Here is a 19,315-nt window from a genome sequence, read left to right as displayed (position 1 = left end):
CATTTTTCTCTCTTTGGGTTATCACAAACAAATAATGGTTTTGAAACAGAAAACTTTAAACTCATAACATCAAACATACAAATAATGCTATTTTTCACCAATTATCAAACTTAAAACCTTAAAATGAAAAAACTGGAAGTCCAGAGCTATAGGAAATAAGTCTAGTCTGACCACTTTTTCATGGCACATATTGTAACAACTTATGTATTAAAACCTTCTTCTTTTAATTCAGTACATTATATTATGTATATGCAGTATTTGTGGTTAGAATGGTCCAAGATTCAACCTGATAACATTAACTTTTGAAAATATTTCTCCTAGAAATAGCATGCTTTGCACACATCATGTGCCACATTGTTTAGTTATGGTAATGGCTTGAAGACTCAAAAATTGCTTCTTATGGCAATGATTTGTTCATTTTGTTTCTTGAATTTCCCACAAAGCTACATGAGAGCTATTTATGCTTGCTGTCCCTAATTTAGCAGTGTAAGACTAGAGAGAAGGCATCTAGTCATCACCACCCACTGCTAACTCTTTAGATACTCTTTTACCACTGAATAGGCTGATAGGGTGAGCAAGTTTGGTGTGATGGGAATTAGAACCCACAACTCTCAAATTACGAGTCAAAAGCTCTAACCACCTGACCATCCTATGACAGGTTTACAAATTATTCATATTAAATTCAAGGCAACAGCTTCTACTTTGAGTCCTATTTTATTTATCTTACACATGTTCCAAACAAATTATGCAATTTTAGAGCATAAAAATGTAAGAAACTGTACCTACAAGTTACAAATCCATACACTTAACTATATTATTGACATGTTGTATAACATAATATTATCTGCAATTGTTTTAATTAAAAATAAAAAATTACTCAAAATAATTCAATGAATTAAAAAAAATTGTTTGAAATGTTTTCAGATACAGTTTATAAAAATATGATAAATTTAGAGTCTTTTTTTCATCCAGTTCAGATGAGTTACAGATTATCAAAAAGTTGATTTTTTTAGATGAAAAAAAGAATTGTTTTATAATGTCTCATTCCTTGTTTTTTTCACATCAAATAGTCATATTAAATACAATCATAAATAAAAACAGAACTCACACATCAGGGGCTTGAATGGCTTTAATAGTCCCAGCATAAAATAAGCCATCATCCATTGTTAAAACTCTCAGATTTCCATCCAGTTCTCGAGGTTGAAGAAGGCAGGATTGGAGCTCTCCAAGAAAAACTCAAAATCTTATTATATATATATTACATGTAATGTCTTAAGCATGAAAATGGTTTACTTGTAATCATCTTTATGGCAAACATAACAGATTTATGTATCCACAAGATGATTCACAGCCTTAAAGTTTTTTGAACAATAATGCAGGAAAATGTTAAAACTATCAAAATAACATAATGTATCATCTTAATTTTAAAGTTTTAGTGTTTACTTCTGATTTTCACAAATTCTAATTCTAACCTCAACAAGACACATCCCAATATTTCAACTAACCTGGGGTAGGTGACCTGTCAATTAAGGCACTTAAAGGAATATTTTCTCCTTCACTACTCTCTGAACTTTCCTGGTATGCAGGATGAGGAGATGTAATTCCTTGGCTACTCTCACTAAGTCGACACTTCTTTAGAGCTGTAAACAAGTCATCAGGAACCATCTTTTCTTTCTTTTGCTAAAGTAAAGAAAATAAAAACATTTGTGTTTTCTTCAAATCTTGTAATGTATGAACTGTAATTATATTTTCAACTTTATAAACAAAACAGTTGCTTATAAATAGATTAACTGTACCATTTACAATCACCTGAGAGTGTGTCTAATATATATTAATCAATAATTAAGAGGAAAAATAACTAACCTAATTTTGTAACTAGAAGCTAAATATTTTGTCACTGCAAAAAGTTTTGAAATATTAACAATTTTTATCTGGTTTTAGAATGCTGTAGGTGTCACTTGTTTTTTTCTCATTCTCTTTCATAAAATGCAGTAACAGGTAAATAATTACATTTAGAATGAATTACATGATGTAGATTTGATACAATATGTAGTTGAAAAGTTAATATACGTTATATAGAAACATCATTACTCTTGATAACCTGACATAACTCAAAAACCTGAATACAAATAAACTAATAGAACTTGAAAGTGCATTTTATATTATTAGCACACTTTTCCATGGGAATGCCAGGGTAAAGTGAAAGGTGGTAGGTTACACCTGAAACATTTATCTACTTTCTCAAACTTTTCCACTGAAAACTACATCTCATAGAATACCTTGTCTTCATGCGCCAGGCAACCCCAACCAATTATTATCCAATCTTTTGTTAGTCCTCTTTCCTTTACATCCAATCAGAATAAGAGCTTAATGGGTTACCTTAGTAACTGTGAGTCTACTAAAAACGTACAGAAATCTATGAAAACATTCTCCAGCAAAAATAATCCTATTTTCATTACTTATCCTTTAAAAGAATGAAACAAAAAAACAACCCATCTGCATGTTATCCCTTCCCACTTTACTTTTAGAATCATGGAATTGCCACTGAATGTTTGGCTGTTTTCTTTGTATGAACAATATGAGAAAGCATGGTGTCTTGTGAATTTATATGTTACTGTAATACATCCCTTCTGCCCAGTCACAATAATATCATTTTGAAGTCTTACAAATAACTTAAATGCAATGTATCTAAAATATGAAGCAATGGTTGTAATCTAATTATATTAAAATATTTCATCAGCAAATCAAGTTTTAAATTAAAAAATAAATAAATAAATAAAAGCAAAGTATCACATTACACTAAAAGATTACTAGTATTTGTACTCTTCATTTTGAAAATAGTCCCAAATGTTGGAAATTGGGAAAATCTACATATTTAAGACACGAGATTTGAAAACCACAATAGTGTGGTGTAAAAAAGTATATAATCCTTAGGCTTTTACATATAAGCTTTTTGTTTACTAACTTTTGAGTTTTAGGTTCCTTTCCCATTCAAAACGAATAAATGTTTGAGACTGTTTTTGCTTAAAATTTAAGAGCTTATAGTTGAATACAAAACTTACAAAACTAAATTTAAAATATTGTGCAAGAGTATATTTTAATTTATAATATGAATTTAAAAAAATAATTAACAGCTGTGCATTAAAATGTTTTTGTTTTTTATGAAATACAAAAGACAATTTTTAAATTTCTTCTTGATAATAATTCCCTTAGTTTAAAATATGCATCTATTGAACTTGATGGTTTCTTTTTATCATCCAACAGTATTTTATCATTTAAAAAATAAAATGTCTAATATAATGTTTGAAAACATGCATTCTTTATATATCTGGTACTTTTGAGAAAAATCAGTTTTTCAAAATTTTAACAAACATGTATACCTAAGTAATTATACAACCTTTGACATTAGATGAATTAAACCTTTATTTCCCAAAGTTATCAAATGGCAATGCAGTACAGACACACATTTCTGTACTTCAATCCCTTGATAAACATGTGCAACTCATAAATTAGAAAATAAATATTTGTTTCATGTGAAATTAAAGATCATTCAACTACTCAAGCATGTTAAAAATACTTTATTTATCTCACACTACAACTACAAACGTGAATAAACATACATACTTGTTTTTTGTTTTCTTTTGTTTTGCTTTTCTTTCTTGATAGCTCTGAATATTTTCTGACCATTAATTTTTTGAGGGGTTCAGACTTATCCTCAGATTTACTTTTACTCCTTGAATTCTAGTAAATAAAAACAGAAATTAGTATTTCTCTAATGTGAAGTCTGTGATGGAAATAGTAACATGGCATTGCTATCGTTGTTGTAAAACATCTTTAAAGAGCTGACTGGTGCATCTGTCAATGTATTCTTTTGTATATTGAAATAAAAGTTTGCTTACCAGAATTATAAGTTTATCTAAACATGTTTGAATTCTCAAAGTAAACTTGAAGCATTTTAAAATGAAAGTTACAAATATACTTTTAAATAAACTCATGCAAGATTTTATTAATAGAAGTTGTTGTTCTTAAATCTAAAGTTGTGAAAAGTTGAAAAGTATTGTTTTAAAAAAAAAATAATAATATTGAATTTGAAAATATATAAATATGATTAGAAAGTTACTTTCATTATAAGGAAAGTGATGTGCATGCAAATAACTATGATGACGAATATTTACACCCAGTCTGTGAATCTATGAGAATTTGGGGGATTGGGTGGCATATTTTCTATAGGATGTTTGGAAAGTCACTGTGCACTTATATATTTATTAATAGACATGTTTCAATATAGAATACAGGAGCTAAATATGAATGACAATTATAAACAATGTTGAAAGTGACCCCCGTTAGCATCAATACAGGGCTGGATCCTTCTTATTTTGTTTCTAAACATCACTATCAGTTGTTGGCTTGAAATAAATTGAATAAAATATGATTACAAAACTGCACAGTAACTTTCCAAACACCCTGTATTATTTGGTTAAAACCAAGAATGCACTCTGATAAAAGTTTCAATATTTTTATGCTAAAAAAAAACCAAACCACACCCTACTGCCAAAGGAGCTCATCTCTCCACAGTGTTTTGTGACAAAGATGCAAAATTAAGGGTGTTAACTGCACTATGTTACTCTTGTATTCATGTTAATGTACCATGACTAGTTAAATAAAAATTATTTAAAAATATCAGACCTTGATTGATGTAAAACAACTGATTGGTCTATTTCCTCATGTGCTATGCCAACAATACTGCCCTGATACTACTGCCATTGCTAGTACTACTGCTATCTCATCCTTTACACACCAGAATGGCTCTTGTCACTGACCTGGTGAGTATTTATCTGTGATTTTAGCAAAACCTATCACAACAAAACTATAACAATTGGAGATGCAACAATATTTTCTTTTTCACATATTGCTTATGCATTGCCACAAAAGAGAACTATGTAACTCATATCACTCTAAGAATTTCTCATCAAGTAATTATTTTTTCTGGCAGCCATGAAAGAAGTAACTACAGTAGCCTTACCTCCAATACTTTAGCAATGCACTTTAACTGAATTATTTACAACTTGATATTCATCTTCTTGCTCTTCCCTAAACCTCTCTCTGAATGCCATCAGCATAACATGACTACTACCACACCTAATACACTTCAATCAGATACCACAAGAAAGATAACTTAAGGTGACAAGTAAATTTTATTGAGCCTTCTTCAACCATCTGTATTAATAGACTCACATAAATCATAAAGAAGATGGTTTTATAGAGCTAAGGAATCGGATCTTATATTGCACAACATGTAGGACCACTACTATACCTTGTGTGGAATTTTGGATGGAGTGTGTGGGTTTTACTCCCTCATACCTTTATAATTAGTGTGAATTGAATCAAGCTGACAGGCAATTCAGATTTCAGAGAATACTGGAAAGCTTTGTTTGGGAACCAACACAACAAAAAATGTCTCCCTGACTCACAGACTAGGCATTAAACTGAAAATTAAAGAAGTTTAAAAAAATATCTATAACTAATGTATTTTAATAAAACAGCTTTCATACTTTGGACGTTGTTTCATATTTTATTTGTGGTTGTGAAATAAATTTTTTTGAATCATTCACAGATAATTCTTTCACACTTGTGGAGGAAAGGTCTCCCCGCCATGGTGACATGGCTCCAGGAACAACACCAGCATCATGAAGAAAAATCCTTTCACTACGACGACGAAACCAGATGTCTTCCTCGAAACATGACACCTTTGATTCTGATTCACTATGAGTCTGAAGAAAATGTTTAATTTTTCACATCAGCTGTCCATAAATGATATCAGCACAAAAGACTGGCTAGAACAGAATTTGTCTGATCATTACATGGTTAAACATATGGAAATAATGAATGATGCAAAATTGCAAGTTGATTTTAAATTATAAAATCTTACTAGTGATAATAACACATGGAAAAAGTTGCTGCAGAACTTATTTCCAAAGTTTAAAGGAGATTTGCCTCCAGGAAAAATATAACATAATATTATGGGGAGAAAATTTTTAGAAAATCCAAAAAAAGTAAATATATTCATAAATACCTGTTTCAATTATACAAATTACACATGTTTCTGTATGTTTTATTATATTAAGATATATTATTAATGAAATACACATTAAACAGTACAAACTAAAACTATACAAATATCACCTGTCCTTCACAAGAAAATTCTATATATAAAGACAATTACATTTCTATAACTTAACCTTTATGAATTAATAAATAGGTTCTTTATATTACTCAAAATTGTAGCTTCTCTTTCAATTGTTCAAAAAAAACAAAAACTTATTCACAAATTTATACAGAAATCATATATTCTAAAAATAAAAGAAAAACACTCTTGCTCTGCACATTCAGAATACGTAGAAGCACTATTTTGTACTTCTAAAAAGTCTAGAAGAATATTTGAATTTACAGAAATTTAAAATGTAACATTCCAATGTAAGATGCTTTTTTTTGTCGCCTGATAGAAAAACAAAGAATAAACCTAATCTGCATTATGTTAAGAAATAAATATTTTACAGTGAAGAACTAAAAAATTCAGAAATTGATCTAATATTTCTCTAAAACTCAAAAGAAATATTAATGCTTACCTTTGTTTTGTTCATCTCTGTTTTCATTTGCTTGGCTTGAGCCTTAGCCTTTAGAAAAGCTAACTTCTTTGGCTGCTTTGAAACAATAGTTTCTGAACAAAAGATGATTAAATCACAAATCCAAACATTAAGTGTGGATGAAAAGAAAAGTGATAATAAAAGTTCTAATGATTATACAACTGCATTTAAGTAAAACTACTGTGAACAACAAGTAGAAATATTCATAGTTATGTTAAAATAGTCAGAAAAATGTAGACTTAAATAGAGATATAAATTAATGTTTAAATGGTTGGTTTAAAAATTTGATTTTATAGCATATGAAATTCAACAACAGATATGCCCAATATCTTATGAATCAAATAATCAATATGATTTGCAAGTAAGTCACTTAATGATGTCACTGATCATGTATGAAAAAAAATGATCAAAGAAAAATACATCAGCAAAACTCAGATAAGAAACTAGAAAACAAGCATCATATAACCTACTAATTGAGCCTTTGACAAATATAAACAAATAATCAAATAGAAAATAAGTTTCTTGATAGTAACATAATTAAATAATCAGATCATTTGAATGAAAACTGAAAATGAACCAATATCTCCACACTGCACAAGGTGATCTGCATAAATCAAAAACAAATTCTGAGTGATAAGTGTATTACTGACATGATACAGTTACAGAAGGCTAATGTTATGAGGTTGTATGTTTAACATATTCTAGCTTTCTTTTTCAGTTAGAAGACCTTCTTAGTAGCCATAGAATATAACATGTTCTTAAAATATATTAAATAGATTATGCAGTTATATTTTTCACTCACCTGTGGCTTCATCTGGTTTAGAATGTGAATGTTTCTTGGGTCTACCAGGTTTACGTTTCTTTGCTGAAGAAACTTCTGCATCAGAAGTGTTACTCTCACTTTCACCTAAAAATATATGGTTAGCCAAAATTTTGCAAAAATACCATACTCATTTATCAGATATGTGTATAGGTACACTTTCATTATGTCTGGTAGTGACAGATTAAAGCTGGAGAATTTGGGCACTTTTTAATACCAAGGTTATATAAAATTGTAACTAAGCAGACACCTAAGCACTACTTTCAGAATTTTATATCATTTTATGAAGATATAATCTAAAGTTTTATTTGCTGGAAGAAAACATTCATGTGAATGCATTATAAATTATCATACAGAGTTTAGTTGTAGCATTTTTGTTTTTTAATCTTGTCAACAACATTCATACACAATATAAATGTACTAAAGTAGTTAAAAGATCAGATCTGTAGGCATGTTAAAGGTATTATCTTTAATGGATTAGGGAAAGATAATACAATCATAGCCACAATTAAAGTATAAATTACTAGACTAGTATCAATCAAAATGTATGTTATTACAAAATGTTCCCCCCCAACATAATAATCATGCATTTTTTTAAATATACAATTCTTTTCATTTATAGTCAACTTAAAGGAAGATACAATTTCAGACATTTTTATTCTAATTAGTATAAAAAATTCAAGACAATCAGCTAAACTGTCTGTAGATGTAGCAACTTTATTATAATATTTAAATATGAAAGAAACTTTATATTACACAATCTCTTATCATAACAAATATTCTATTATAAAAGCACCTCTAACCAATATACAATCAAAAGTTAACATTTTCTTACTCTGAAAATGTATTTCTGATGGGTACTTACGTAACTCCATCCCCCAAAGCTATCTCAATACTGTTCTTTCCTCTAAGCTTTGCTGAAAAACGTTTACTACAGCTCAGTCTTTTGTAACCTTCAGTTTTGCATCATTTCAGAGTATGTGCTGATTATGTGACTACTTTCCACTGATCTTACCATGCCATCTATACTGGTGCAGCTAGCTACAGTTTTATAACAAGACATACAGAACTGAATCACCTTGGCAAAACATTTAGTGGAAATGCCTTGTATAAAATATAGCAACAACAAAACACAAAAAAAAAGGTGAAATGCCTTGGATACAGATGATTATGAAAGATTTAAAATATAGTTATGAGTGCAATCATAAGGTTCACAATAGCTAGCACTCTATCCACATTCATGTTATAAGAAACATGATGTAATATCACACATAATGATATTGAATCAAAGTATAGTGACAGTAATGAGTTAGAGAGTAAAACAAAATAACAATATGTGATTAGGGCTGAAGAACCACAAAATGTATTTGAATAGGTTAAAGTGTGGTTTAGCAGAGCAAAATCATCAGGAAGAAGAGCCTTGGGTTGTGCCAGATTATGTCAAGTGCACTGGATATTAAATATTACCATACAATTCATTGTTCAGTACTTACTACAGTTTTAACAGGAAAGAACAATATCTATCTATCCCAGGAGATTACATGGAGGCCTGGTAACAGGTGGAAGGTGCACTATTAATTGTTGTGGGAATTTCTGCTTCTTCCACATTAAATCTCATATTCATATGAACAAGTTAGAAATTAGAAAATAGAAATACTTCTAAAACAAACAAGTAGAAACAATGGAAACCAAACACAATAATTCAAAACTTGAAGTTGAAATTAATATAAAATTTTGATCAAACACAATCAAAATTTTGTAGTCACAAGGAGACTCAGATAAAACACACATCTACACATTAGAATGCCAACTGAGAAAGTTAGGATTGTTCTAGAATAGTAGAGGGAGTTAGCTGTGCCAGTATAGATAGTGCAGTATGATTGGTGGAGAGGAGTCACTTAACCAGCACATTCTGAAATCGTACAAAACTGATGGGGTATGAAGACTGAATCACTGTAGTAAGTTGTTTTTAACAATGCTTAGAGGGCAATCCAGGATTGAGATAGGTTTGTATGAGCAGAGGTAGTAGCAGTTCAGTAATCGTTTGATTGCATCCAACATTCAAAACATATTAGATCACGTATAAATTCAGGAGGCTAGTAGCAACTATTCTACAATGCTATAACCAACTTATAAAATGTCTAACAAAGCAGCAGCAGCACATTGTTTCAAGAACATTAACCAGAAGTTACTTTAATGTTGTTTTTTATAAGCATTTAGTATTTTCTTTTCACTTACCTTGCTCAAATTTCCTTTTGATACCCTTGTTAGGTGTGGTAGGAGATGCATTTATTTGTGTTAAAAATGCTAATTCAGAAGGCTCTTTGTTTTCATTTGTTGTATCTGAGAAAATATTTAAACAATAACACAACCACTATTACCACACACATCATGTGCAAATAATGTATTGTAGCTATTTTCTAAATCTACACTTTCTTTTTGATCTAAATGCACAACCATAGCAGTATTTACTATTTTTTCTATGAAAACTCTGCCAAGATATTAAAGGATTACTCTAGCAGTATGATTCATCTTCTCTAAAGGTTTTATCTTCTCACAATAATGGATGTGGCATGTATATCACTACTATACATGTATGATTTATCTTCTCTAAAGCTTTTATCTTCTTACAATAATGGACATAGCACGTATATCAGTACTATGCATGTAACCAATCTATTTTAACAAATTGGCAACACAAACAAAAACCAATACAAACTTTCACACTTGGATATTTAAGATTGAGACAAATAGAGAAATAACTGTGGTATGTGCAACAACCCTTTCTTTGTAATAGAACACAATTTTAAATAAAAGTACCTCCCTCACTCTCACTAGGTATGTATGACTGTACAAGGGTTTGATTATATTTTTATTGATGTAATTTTTATATGTAGTGCTGAGAAACTTGAATTCTGACCCAAAAAAAAAGAATATTCTATTTTCAATAAATGGTACCACTTTTAATACATAAAAACATTAGTTTATATCAGTGCTTTTTCCACGCAGCACTTACCATAAGAAAATCCTTTTTCAGAAAATTTTCAGTTGTAGTAAATATTTTCAATGAGGTATAGGTACTATGATTTATAATTACTAGTACATAGGGCAGTGACTCTACTAGCAGCTATAAAGCATACTTCTTTGAAAGCTAATACAAACCAGTTACCTCACCAATATTGCTCTCATAATAATATAACAAAACTGGAACTAAAAAAACTTTTAATGCAACTATCAATCAGTAATTCAGAAGAACACCAATACATAAATATCAATAATCTTTCTTTTTCGTGTAATGGGAAAACTTTTTAAATAGAAATTTGTATGTTTTTATCAACATGAAATATTTCTAATAACTAAATTTTCTTTTAAACACTATTTTTCAGAATTTCCTGCAAGTACTACACTATCCTGATTTGTTTACTTTTTAAACTAATTTAAATAGCTAAATAATACTATAAATATAAAAAAGTAACCATTTATACATTATGACTGTTCTGTTTAAATATGTATGATTAGTTTAGGTAAAATGATGAGTCATACCATTTACATCTTCTGTTATTTTGAAATCACTTGGCATTAATGTTGGTAAAACATTCTCTTTACTTTCAATTGAGTCTTTATCCTCATTCTTTTTTTCAGACAAATTAATTTCAGATAGTTCTTGTTTTTTAATGGATGACTCCATGTTTTGCTCATTGTAGTCCTCTATCACTGGTAAAGGAATAAGAGTTGTATTGTTTATTAGATCTTTATTCAAGTGTGGAAAAAAAATTTTTTTTATTCAGGATCTTGTCTTACTGATTAGGGAAGGCAGTAACACACTTTACATGAAACTCAAATTTATCAAACCTGCAGTTAGATAATAATGATTAATTTGTTTTTTGCTCTTTTCACTTGCTCAAATAGTAACCTGGATAGAATGAAACAATCTTTTCAAAAAAGCATCTTCAGTTGAGAATTAAATAGCAAAATATGAAATTGTTCAACAAGAATACTGATTTAACAAATAAATCAGAACAATGTTTTTTTGTTTTTGTTTTTTAAATTTAAAGCTACATCTCTGAATGTGCATTACCCATTTGAAAAAGAACAGATGAAATTTCAGACAAAAAGTGTGTGTTCATAAAGATACAAGTTTGTTGGATTGATAATTCCCATGATACTTACAAGATCATCATTTAATTGATAAAGAAATGGAACATTATTGAAGTAATGAAACAAAAAAATGGTGTTAAAAACAGCAACAAGTTACAACAGTAGCACTACTAATGGTTAATTCTGGCAAACTACACAACCAGTGTTAATACATAAACATGTTATCTATTGCTGAGGTAAGACTGGAGTTAACCCTCAAATTACCAACTTTTTTTTAATACTATTAGCTGTTATTGGGGGTTACAAATACTGTTCATAATAAATAAATTTAATTTTTGTTTACAGGTAAAGATGTAACCAAAAAAACTGGGTGAAATTACTAATTTCTTATATAAAATACATAGAAACCCCCAGTGTTAATCACTGTAATTTAAAGTTGAGCATACTCTTGTTTACATTACTTTGTGCAATTTGTAGGTCATTAGCAACCCTGTAATCCACAAGCATTATTTCCTTAAACAGCTATACAACATAGGCTTAATGATTTAATTAATGAATATATAAAAAGAACAATACTGCTGGTTTATGATATGCTTAAACTTTAACTGAACAGAATATAATAAATACATCTGTTCTACCTATTTCACTGCTGATATCATTTTCAATCTTAGGCATAAGAGATGTTTTGGTATTTTCATCTTCTGCTGAAATATTTGATAAAGGAAAATATAAGATATGTTATTTAATACTTACAGCAGCAAAAAAATTCACCATAGTATAGATTCAATTTTCATTTTAGTTTACAGTGATACAAAATACATCAATAATTCTGTTACAAAATACAACATTTTTCTTGAGATTTAATTCCTTGTCACGAGTACAAAATTAAACATCATTGAAATTAATCATACACACAACATCTCGAAAAAGAAACAGTGATCAGGTATTACTTCTTACAGGTTTTAAAAAAAATAAAGCTATTTTTTGTGCAAAAGTTTAAAGACAAATAGGCAGACTCATCTAAATAAGACAGTAACAAATATAAAAACATCAAAAAAGTTGAATCTGAAATACTAAAAAGCTGACTCATAATACTTTCTATCATATACTGACTTTACAACTAACTTCTTTCAAGTTAACATACTATTTATGAGCTTAATATGCAATGAGGATGTTATAATTTTCTCATATTGATAAGAACTGTTTCTGATCAATACTACTCTGTCTTATAATATTTGCTGCCATAAATATGCAATTTTTTTCTTTATGTATGTCACAAGTCTTCTGCTTCCAAGATGTTTGTCATGTAAATCATGCGTCACTTCTCCACCAATAGGAGCATGACATATATAATGCATGTGACTCCCTATCTAACTGTATCAAACTGTCACTTCAAGTTTTAACAAAGAATGTAAGCACTGAAGGAAACAGGAAGAAAGGGAGGGAAGTGTGAGAGTGCCTATTGGCAATACACTTTCAGTATAGAAAAATTATAACTTCCAATAAAGTGCTTCCCTCCACTCTCATTATTAATTAGAATCCTACATTAATTAAGTGACAGGAATACTTCTTAAATGTGTCTGAAGAATACTTCCAAAAATGAAAGAGTCAGATCCAAAGATATAATGAAGGATAGCAAAAAAGACAGAACCAGGACAATCTCTCTTACCTCTCAGTGATGTAGATTCAAATCTACAGAACACATACTTAATTTTTTTCAATCACATTAACTCTATACATCCCAACATTAACATCACATGTGAACAGGAAGAAAGCAATCAAATATCATTTCTTAACCTCAAAATTACAAGAACTGACACACAATTAAAAACAGAAATCCACCGAAAAATCACCCATACTGGACTATACATTCCTTGGGACTCAGCACATGAAACAAAACAAAAACTCAACATACTAAGAAACCAAATAAACACAGCCATAAAACTATGCTCACCAGATAAAATTAACGATGAATTAGACAAAATAAAACAATACTTCATCAACATCAATAAGTTTCCTCCACATTATATGGACACACCTAGACAGAAAGCAAAATCAACCAACAAAAGTAAATATATCTCACGAATCAAAAAATTACTGAACCATATACTGTTGTATACCATATATTCCTGACATCAGCAAACAAATAACCAACATTTGGCAAAAACTAGTAACAAAATATGACATTCCAGTTAATACCAAATTTATTCAAAAACCAGGCACAAAACTGAGGTCTATACTATGTAAAAACTACACTGACAAACACCACACCAACATTATTTACAAAATACAATGTGATAACTGCCACGACTTCTATATTGGAGAAACAAGTAGAAAAATGGAAACCAGATTCAAAGAACATAAAAAGTCACCTTCACACGTTTTCGAACACTGCAAGTCAAATAAACACAACATAACCATAGAAAACACTCAAATACTAAATAAAGAAACAAACATAAACAAACACCAAATTAAAGAAGCCTTACTTATACAACAACTTAAACCCAAAATAAACCAATATAAAGGAACGCTTTATACCTATATTAATATAATAAAATAAATAAAATTATATATTCAAACATCTAACACCGCCCTCTACGTTCCGACATTCAGTTGCACAACCCCTTTCAAACATGTGGTCAGCTTCCGATCAGTTACCTCTTTCTTTGTGAACCTGATGATGACCGAAGAAGGTCAACGTTGTTCGCTCTTCTATGTAAAATATTTTCTCAACCCAAACAAGCCGTTTTTGCATATATATCTCTCTTACCTCTATTGTCACCCACAACAAGGAAGGAGGGAGGAGGAATATAGATAACCATAACCATGAGTAAGGACTTGTGTTGATTAGTTCTACTGTTACAGCCCCATGGTACCTACATCCACTCAGAAGTAGAATGGGGGCTTCCAATCAAAGGGGTGAACTACAGTTTGATATCTCAGTCCTAGTTTTCAAAACATGCACAATACATTATTCAATAATTCTGTGTAAATAAATACCTTGGTCATTTATCAAGACAGTGTTACCGTTGTCTATTGGTACGTCTTCTTGCACAGGCATAAGAAGTGTCTGCAGCTTTTCTGTTTGATGATCATTTAATCCTCCAGTTTTATTTGTAACTTCTGGTTTTAAAGATGATTTCTTTCCTTTGGTATTTGACTTTTTTTTTTTTGGAAAGAAAGCATTTGAGTAAACTTGTGAAATAAAGAGACTCATGTATTTAATGTAACACATAAATTCCTTAAAATAACTTAACATGACAATATTAGTCGGTTCTTCACATTAACTTACCTTTAACTCAAACTTAAATATATTGACAATCTAATGACACTTCATAAACCATAAAAATGTCTTACAACTTTATCCTTTTTGTTATGCTGTAAAACTTTGATATTACTTTTTTGAGGCTTTTTTGCTGCTCCCTTAAAACAGAACAAAATTTCCTCTGACTTACTTTGATTATATCACAGTTGAAGCAGTTAACCGTCAATAATAACAGATTACAAATGAATTCTGATCACAACATAAATTTTCATACAATCATAACACTTGTAAACCATCTTAATTGTTATTAAGAAGGTATATGGAATTTGCCTATATTCCACATTTACACAAAATAGCAGCTTGTTGGATTATTGGTAAGTTGCTCTAAACGTCTTTTTTCCAACTGCACAAAATAAAATGTTAACAAACATATGTTACTTTAAGCATAGAAAGATCTGATGACGCAATGAATGTATTGAATTATATATTTAAAAACGGCTGGTATGGGTTCGATCTTCTTCGGTCATCACTCTATTAGTGCTTTCTCTACCCATACCAGTCGTTTTTAAATATATAATTTTCTCTGCAAGTGGGTTTTCTCTTCATCACAAATGAATGTATTAAATTTTGTGTTGGTGATCAGTTCAATAAATCTGCTGTATTTTGGGAATGTTATCAGTTATTACAAAAGAAAAAAGGTCCAGAATTATCATTAGCTTAGAACTTCATTTCTACAACATATGTATTAAGAGTATTTACTCTTGATAGATGTTACAATGGAAAAATCAGTTTTTCAAAGTTTCAATCAGTATAGGTAGGACTAGCCATACTGTTAGTTGACAATGTAAAATATTCTTTAAACATTAAATCTTCTGAATTGTTGTGTAGTGCTCTAGCTTTTATGAACCATCCTTTGAAACATTTATGTTAACGTATATCTTTCAACTGCTACATTTCACCTCATACTTATTTCATTATTTGTTACTGAGTGCATATATAACAATTAAATCCATGCATTGTAACATTTTTATTTAAAAAAATGTTCATAAATTATGCAAACTAGTGTAAACTCCTAATAATATTTAAGAATATAATTTAACAAGAAGGGCAATTAATTACATTGTTTTCAACATATAAGTCAGTTTCATTTACATAGCACCAATTCATCATGAATAATAAAATTATTAATAAAAATTACAATACCTTTGTGACACCAAATTTTGCACAGAACCTGTTTTCTTTAGGCTTTATCAAAATCTGGCTAATTTTGTTTTCCATTGGAGAACATTTCTTTTTCTTCTTTTTAGGTGACCCTGATAATACATCCAAAGTTTCTGGAGCAAGAGTTTCAAAAAATGAGAGTCCAGAAGAAGCTGGATGTTGAGGAGGATTCAGGACTGGAGTAAAGGGTTCTGGAACTGATTCTGATAAAACGTTTCCAAGCAATGTGGGTGAAATATCTGTAGTGTTTGATTTTAATGTCATGAAATGTTTTTTTCTTGGGCGTCCTGGGCGTCTTTTCACAGGAGTATTGTCAGGTTCTCTGAAAAACATTTAGTATTTCAATTACAACTAAAAACATTAAAAATATTTAAAAGGCATATAAATACCAGTTGTAATCTGATACCTTCAAAATATTTAAATTTTTTACATTTTTCTTATGTAAAAAGAGTTAAAGAAATAACTAAAACTTAGTTATCTTTATTAGTAGTACACCAAAACAATGCCTAAATTAAACATAATAAATCATTAAAATTGTAACAAATGTAAGAATTACTCATTTATATACATATACATTCTACAATAGTAAATATATATATAAATGATATTACAAGCACACTTTTAGTTTAAATGTGACGATAATTATTACTCAAATATTTCACTCTTGAAATTTTCTGTAACTAAAAGATGGGGCTACATTACAGTATTGATTTTGTGAAAAAGAAAAACCTTTTTAAGATTTTTTTTGTTGCCAGAAATGTATAATTCATATTACTAGTATTCTTTCTTAAGGTTAAAAATATTATTTTCCTCTCAAAGTCAATAAATTCTGGGTAACTTAACATCTCAGGAATATATACCAAGACTAACTTTCAGGTGCTTGCTATATAGATTTGATATAGAATTGATAGGCTAGTAATATAAAACACACTGAGTAAAGGATGCATCTTACAAACAACGTACAGATAAAGATCTCTTGTACTGTTTTCACAGAATGTACTTGAGCTAATATCAGTGACTGAAAATAACTGTTATTAACACTTTTCTGGGTTTGAAGAACTGTTCAGATTATTAACAAGGAAAAAATACATTTATTACCTCAATTTTTTTGTAATAGATGTAAATTTTAAAACTGTACGATTTCAAATGATTCTTACAGTTTACAAATATGTTTGAGTGTGTCTGTGTTTGTGTGTGTGTATATATATATATATATATATATATATATATATATATATAGAGAGAGAGAGAGAGAGAGAGAGAGTTTTTTTTTCCCCCTACACCAGTAGTATCTTTCTTACTTAAGAAGAAAAATAGCATAAACTATTCTAGGGATTTAAATTCATCCTTATTGACCAGCTTACTAAACTGGTGCTTATAGATGTCCCAGAGATATGAAATTGAGAAAGTTTCATAACAATGAGATTAGGAACTTTGAAAAAATTATCATTGCTAATACAAGGTGCTTTAGAGTACATATTTGATAAAAAGAAAGTTAAACTATTTAATTATTTTAAAATAATCACTGCTTACTCCTTTTCTCTTTTTGGTTGTAGTTTGGCCAATTCCTTTTGTTTTTCTTTGTATTTTCTCTGTAACTCTGCCAGCTGCAATTTCATCTCCAATTCTGCAACATCCATTGTTTTTGGAGCATAGCTAGCAAGTAATGGGCTTTCTAATGTGGAGAATGGAGATAAGTGCTTACTACTGAGAGCATAAACATGTAAAGGGCTCTTACAATTAGGGATGTCCTCTTGCTTCTTAGATTCCTTGTAGTTTTGATTAATATCATGCTTCAAACTGAGGTTCAGTCCTACCTCTGGAACTTGAAAGTTCATCGATTCCTCCAAGAATCGCTGTTCAGCTAGAGCACATAACAGTCCTAAACCATCAGTACATGATGAATCAATACTGTTTGACAATGACTTTTGTTTCAACAACACAGAGTCTTCAGAGGGATCCATAATGTCATTGGCTTTAGCACTAACATCTAAATCACTTATTTTCTTACTACACTGTTCACCTGAGTTGCCTGAATGATGCTGACCCATTTCCATAGTCTTTCCTTCTTGTTCACGTGAAGCAAATTCTTCAATACTATCCACAAGCAAGTTTAACCCATGATGATCAATGAAGTCCATGACTGGTTTGCTAGCTGCTGAAAGAACAGGTGCAGAGTCCTCTTCAACTACTTCAACACTCAAAGAAGGTTGCTCCTGAGTTTCTGAATCATTACCATTAGCAACGAAAAGGTTTTCTGTTACAGCTGGAGAAAGAAAACAAGTCACATCACATGATTCTTCTTCGCCACTTGCACAAAAATCCTTAACAATATTCATCAATAGGTTGTCAGTTTGGTTAGCAGAATCTGTTACTTCTACAGCATGTTCTTCTACATCAGTATAATCTGAATTTGTCTGAGAGTCCATATCTACTTGAATTGCAGCTGTAACACTCGTAGTCTGACTAGGTTGTTCTGCATTAGTAGTAATTTGACTAACTTCTATCTCCCCTTCATCAGTATTCTCACTCTCATCTCCTTCATCAGAAACTGATGTCTGAACACCTTGCTCAGAACCCAAAAGCATGGGTGGTGGTGATGGAGTAACTGGATTCATAGGTGATGTTCCCTGTGAACGTTTACCTGGCTCTGTTTGAATAGCAGTTGTTGACTGGGTTTGAGTCAGATGAACAATCGTGGAAGCTTCATAGAAATAAGAAAGTGCTGCTGGGGCAGCAGCTTGAGGGAATGCTGGGTAAGAAACTGTCGAGGAAGAGCCAAGAGGCAATGGTGGGGCTGTGTGAAGCATTCCAAGAGTTTTGCCTTCAGTTTTATCCTCTTCATATTCTTCACAGATACGCTGTGATGACCCATTTCTCTCTTCATCTTCTGAAATTTCTAGTGTTGTAATGCAATTGCTAGGCAGAGATGAATTTCTATTCTCTGTCGTTTGGTGTTTGTGTTGGTCTTCCTATATCACATAAAACAAAGAAAACAGCTTAATATCATTTGATAAATAGATTAGTATGACATTACTCGATACCAAATTGCACAAACTTCTAAGACAATAGAATAACACATGTCCAACCTACATTATAAGGTAAACCTTTCTGTGAGGCAAGATTTCACTTTTAAAAAATGTGTCAATCATTTACAATTAGTAAACTATCCTGAATTTCAAATGAAATACAGCAACTTTGCATTACAGTGATTAATAAGTTGCTAAGCATTTACGTTTATCTTTCAATCTAATATATAAAGTATCA

At 30.3% G+C, this 19,315-nt stretch overlaps 1 protein-coding gene across 12 annotated transcripts in view; it reads right to left on the bottom strand.

Annotated features, from left to right (window-relative positions):
• Positions 1–19,315, bottom strand: part of LOC143233119 (uncharacterized) — a 124,165-nt gene that overhangs the window by 12,371 nt on the left and 92,479 nt on the right. For 9 of the 12 annotated variants that reach the window (XR_013017990.1, XR_013017991.1, XM_076469044.1 and 6 more), the window contains exons 12-23: positions 17,582–19,020; positions 16,031–16,370; positions 14,563–14,722; positions 12,201–12,266; positions 11,008–11,178; positions 9,703–9,807; positions 7,447–7,551; positions 6,627–6,718; positions 5,553–5,771; positions 3,625–3,741; positions 1,506–1,680; positions 1,109–1,223 (exon numbers count right to left, since the gene is read on the bottom strand). Coding sequence is in view for 10 of the 12 variants with exons in the window: in XM_076469044.1 (XP_076325159.1) it covers positions 1,109–1,223; positions 1,506–1,680; positions 3,625–3,741; positions 5,553–5,771; positions 6,627–6,718; positions 7,447–7,551; positions 9,703–9,807; positions 11,008–11,178; positions 12,201–12,266; positions 14,563–14,722; positions 16,031–16,370; positions 17,582–19,020 (3,104 nt within the window). In the remaining 2 variants the exon portion in view is untranslated. The remainder of the gene's footprint in view (positions 1–1,108; positions 1,224–1,505; positions 1,681–3,624; positions 3,742–5,552; positions 5,772–6,626; positions 6,719–7,446; positions 7,552–9,702; positions 9,808–11,007; positions 11,179–12,200; positions 12,267–14,562; positions 14,723–16,030; positions 16,371–17,581; positions 19,021–19,315) is intronic. The other 3 variants (XM_076469049.1, XM_076469051.1, XM_076469052.1) reach the window with 3 other exon arrangements.

This window comes from Tachypleus tridentatus, chromosome 12 (assembly GCF_004210375.1).
Source record: "Tachypleus tridentatus isolate NWPU-2018 chromosome 12, ASM421037v1, whole genome shotgun sequence".
Classification (NCBI taxonomy): domain Eukaryota; kingdom Metazoa; phylum Arthropoda; class Merostomata; order Xiphosura; family Limulidae; genus Tachypleus; species Tachypleus tridentatus.
The sequence above is the reverse complement of the archived record's forward strand: the minus strand, read 5'-3'. Positions and strand labels throughout refer to the sequence as shown.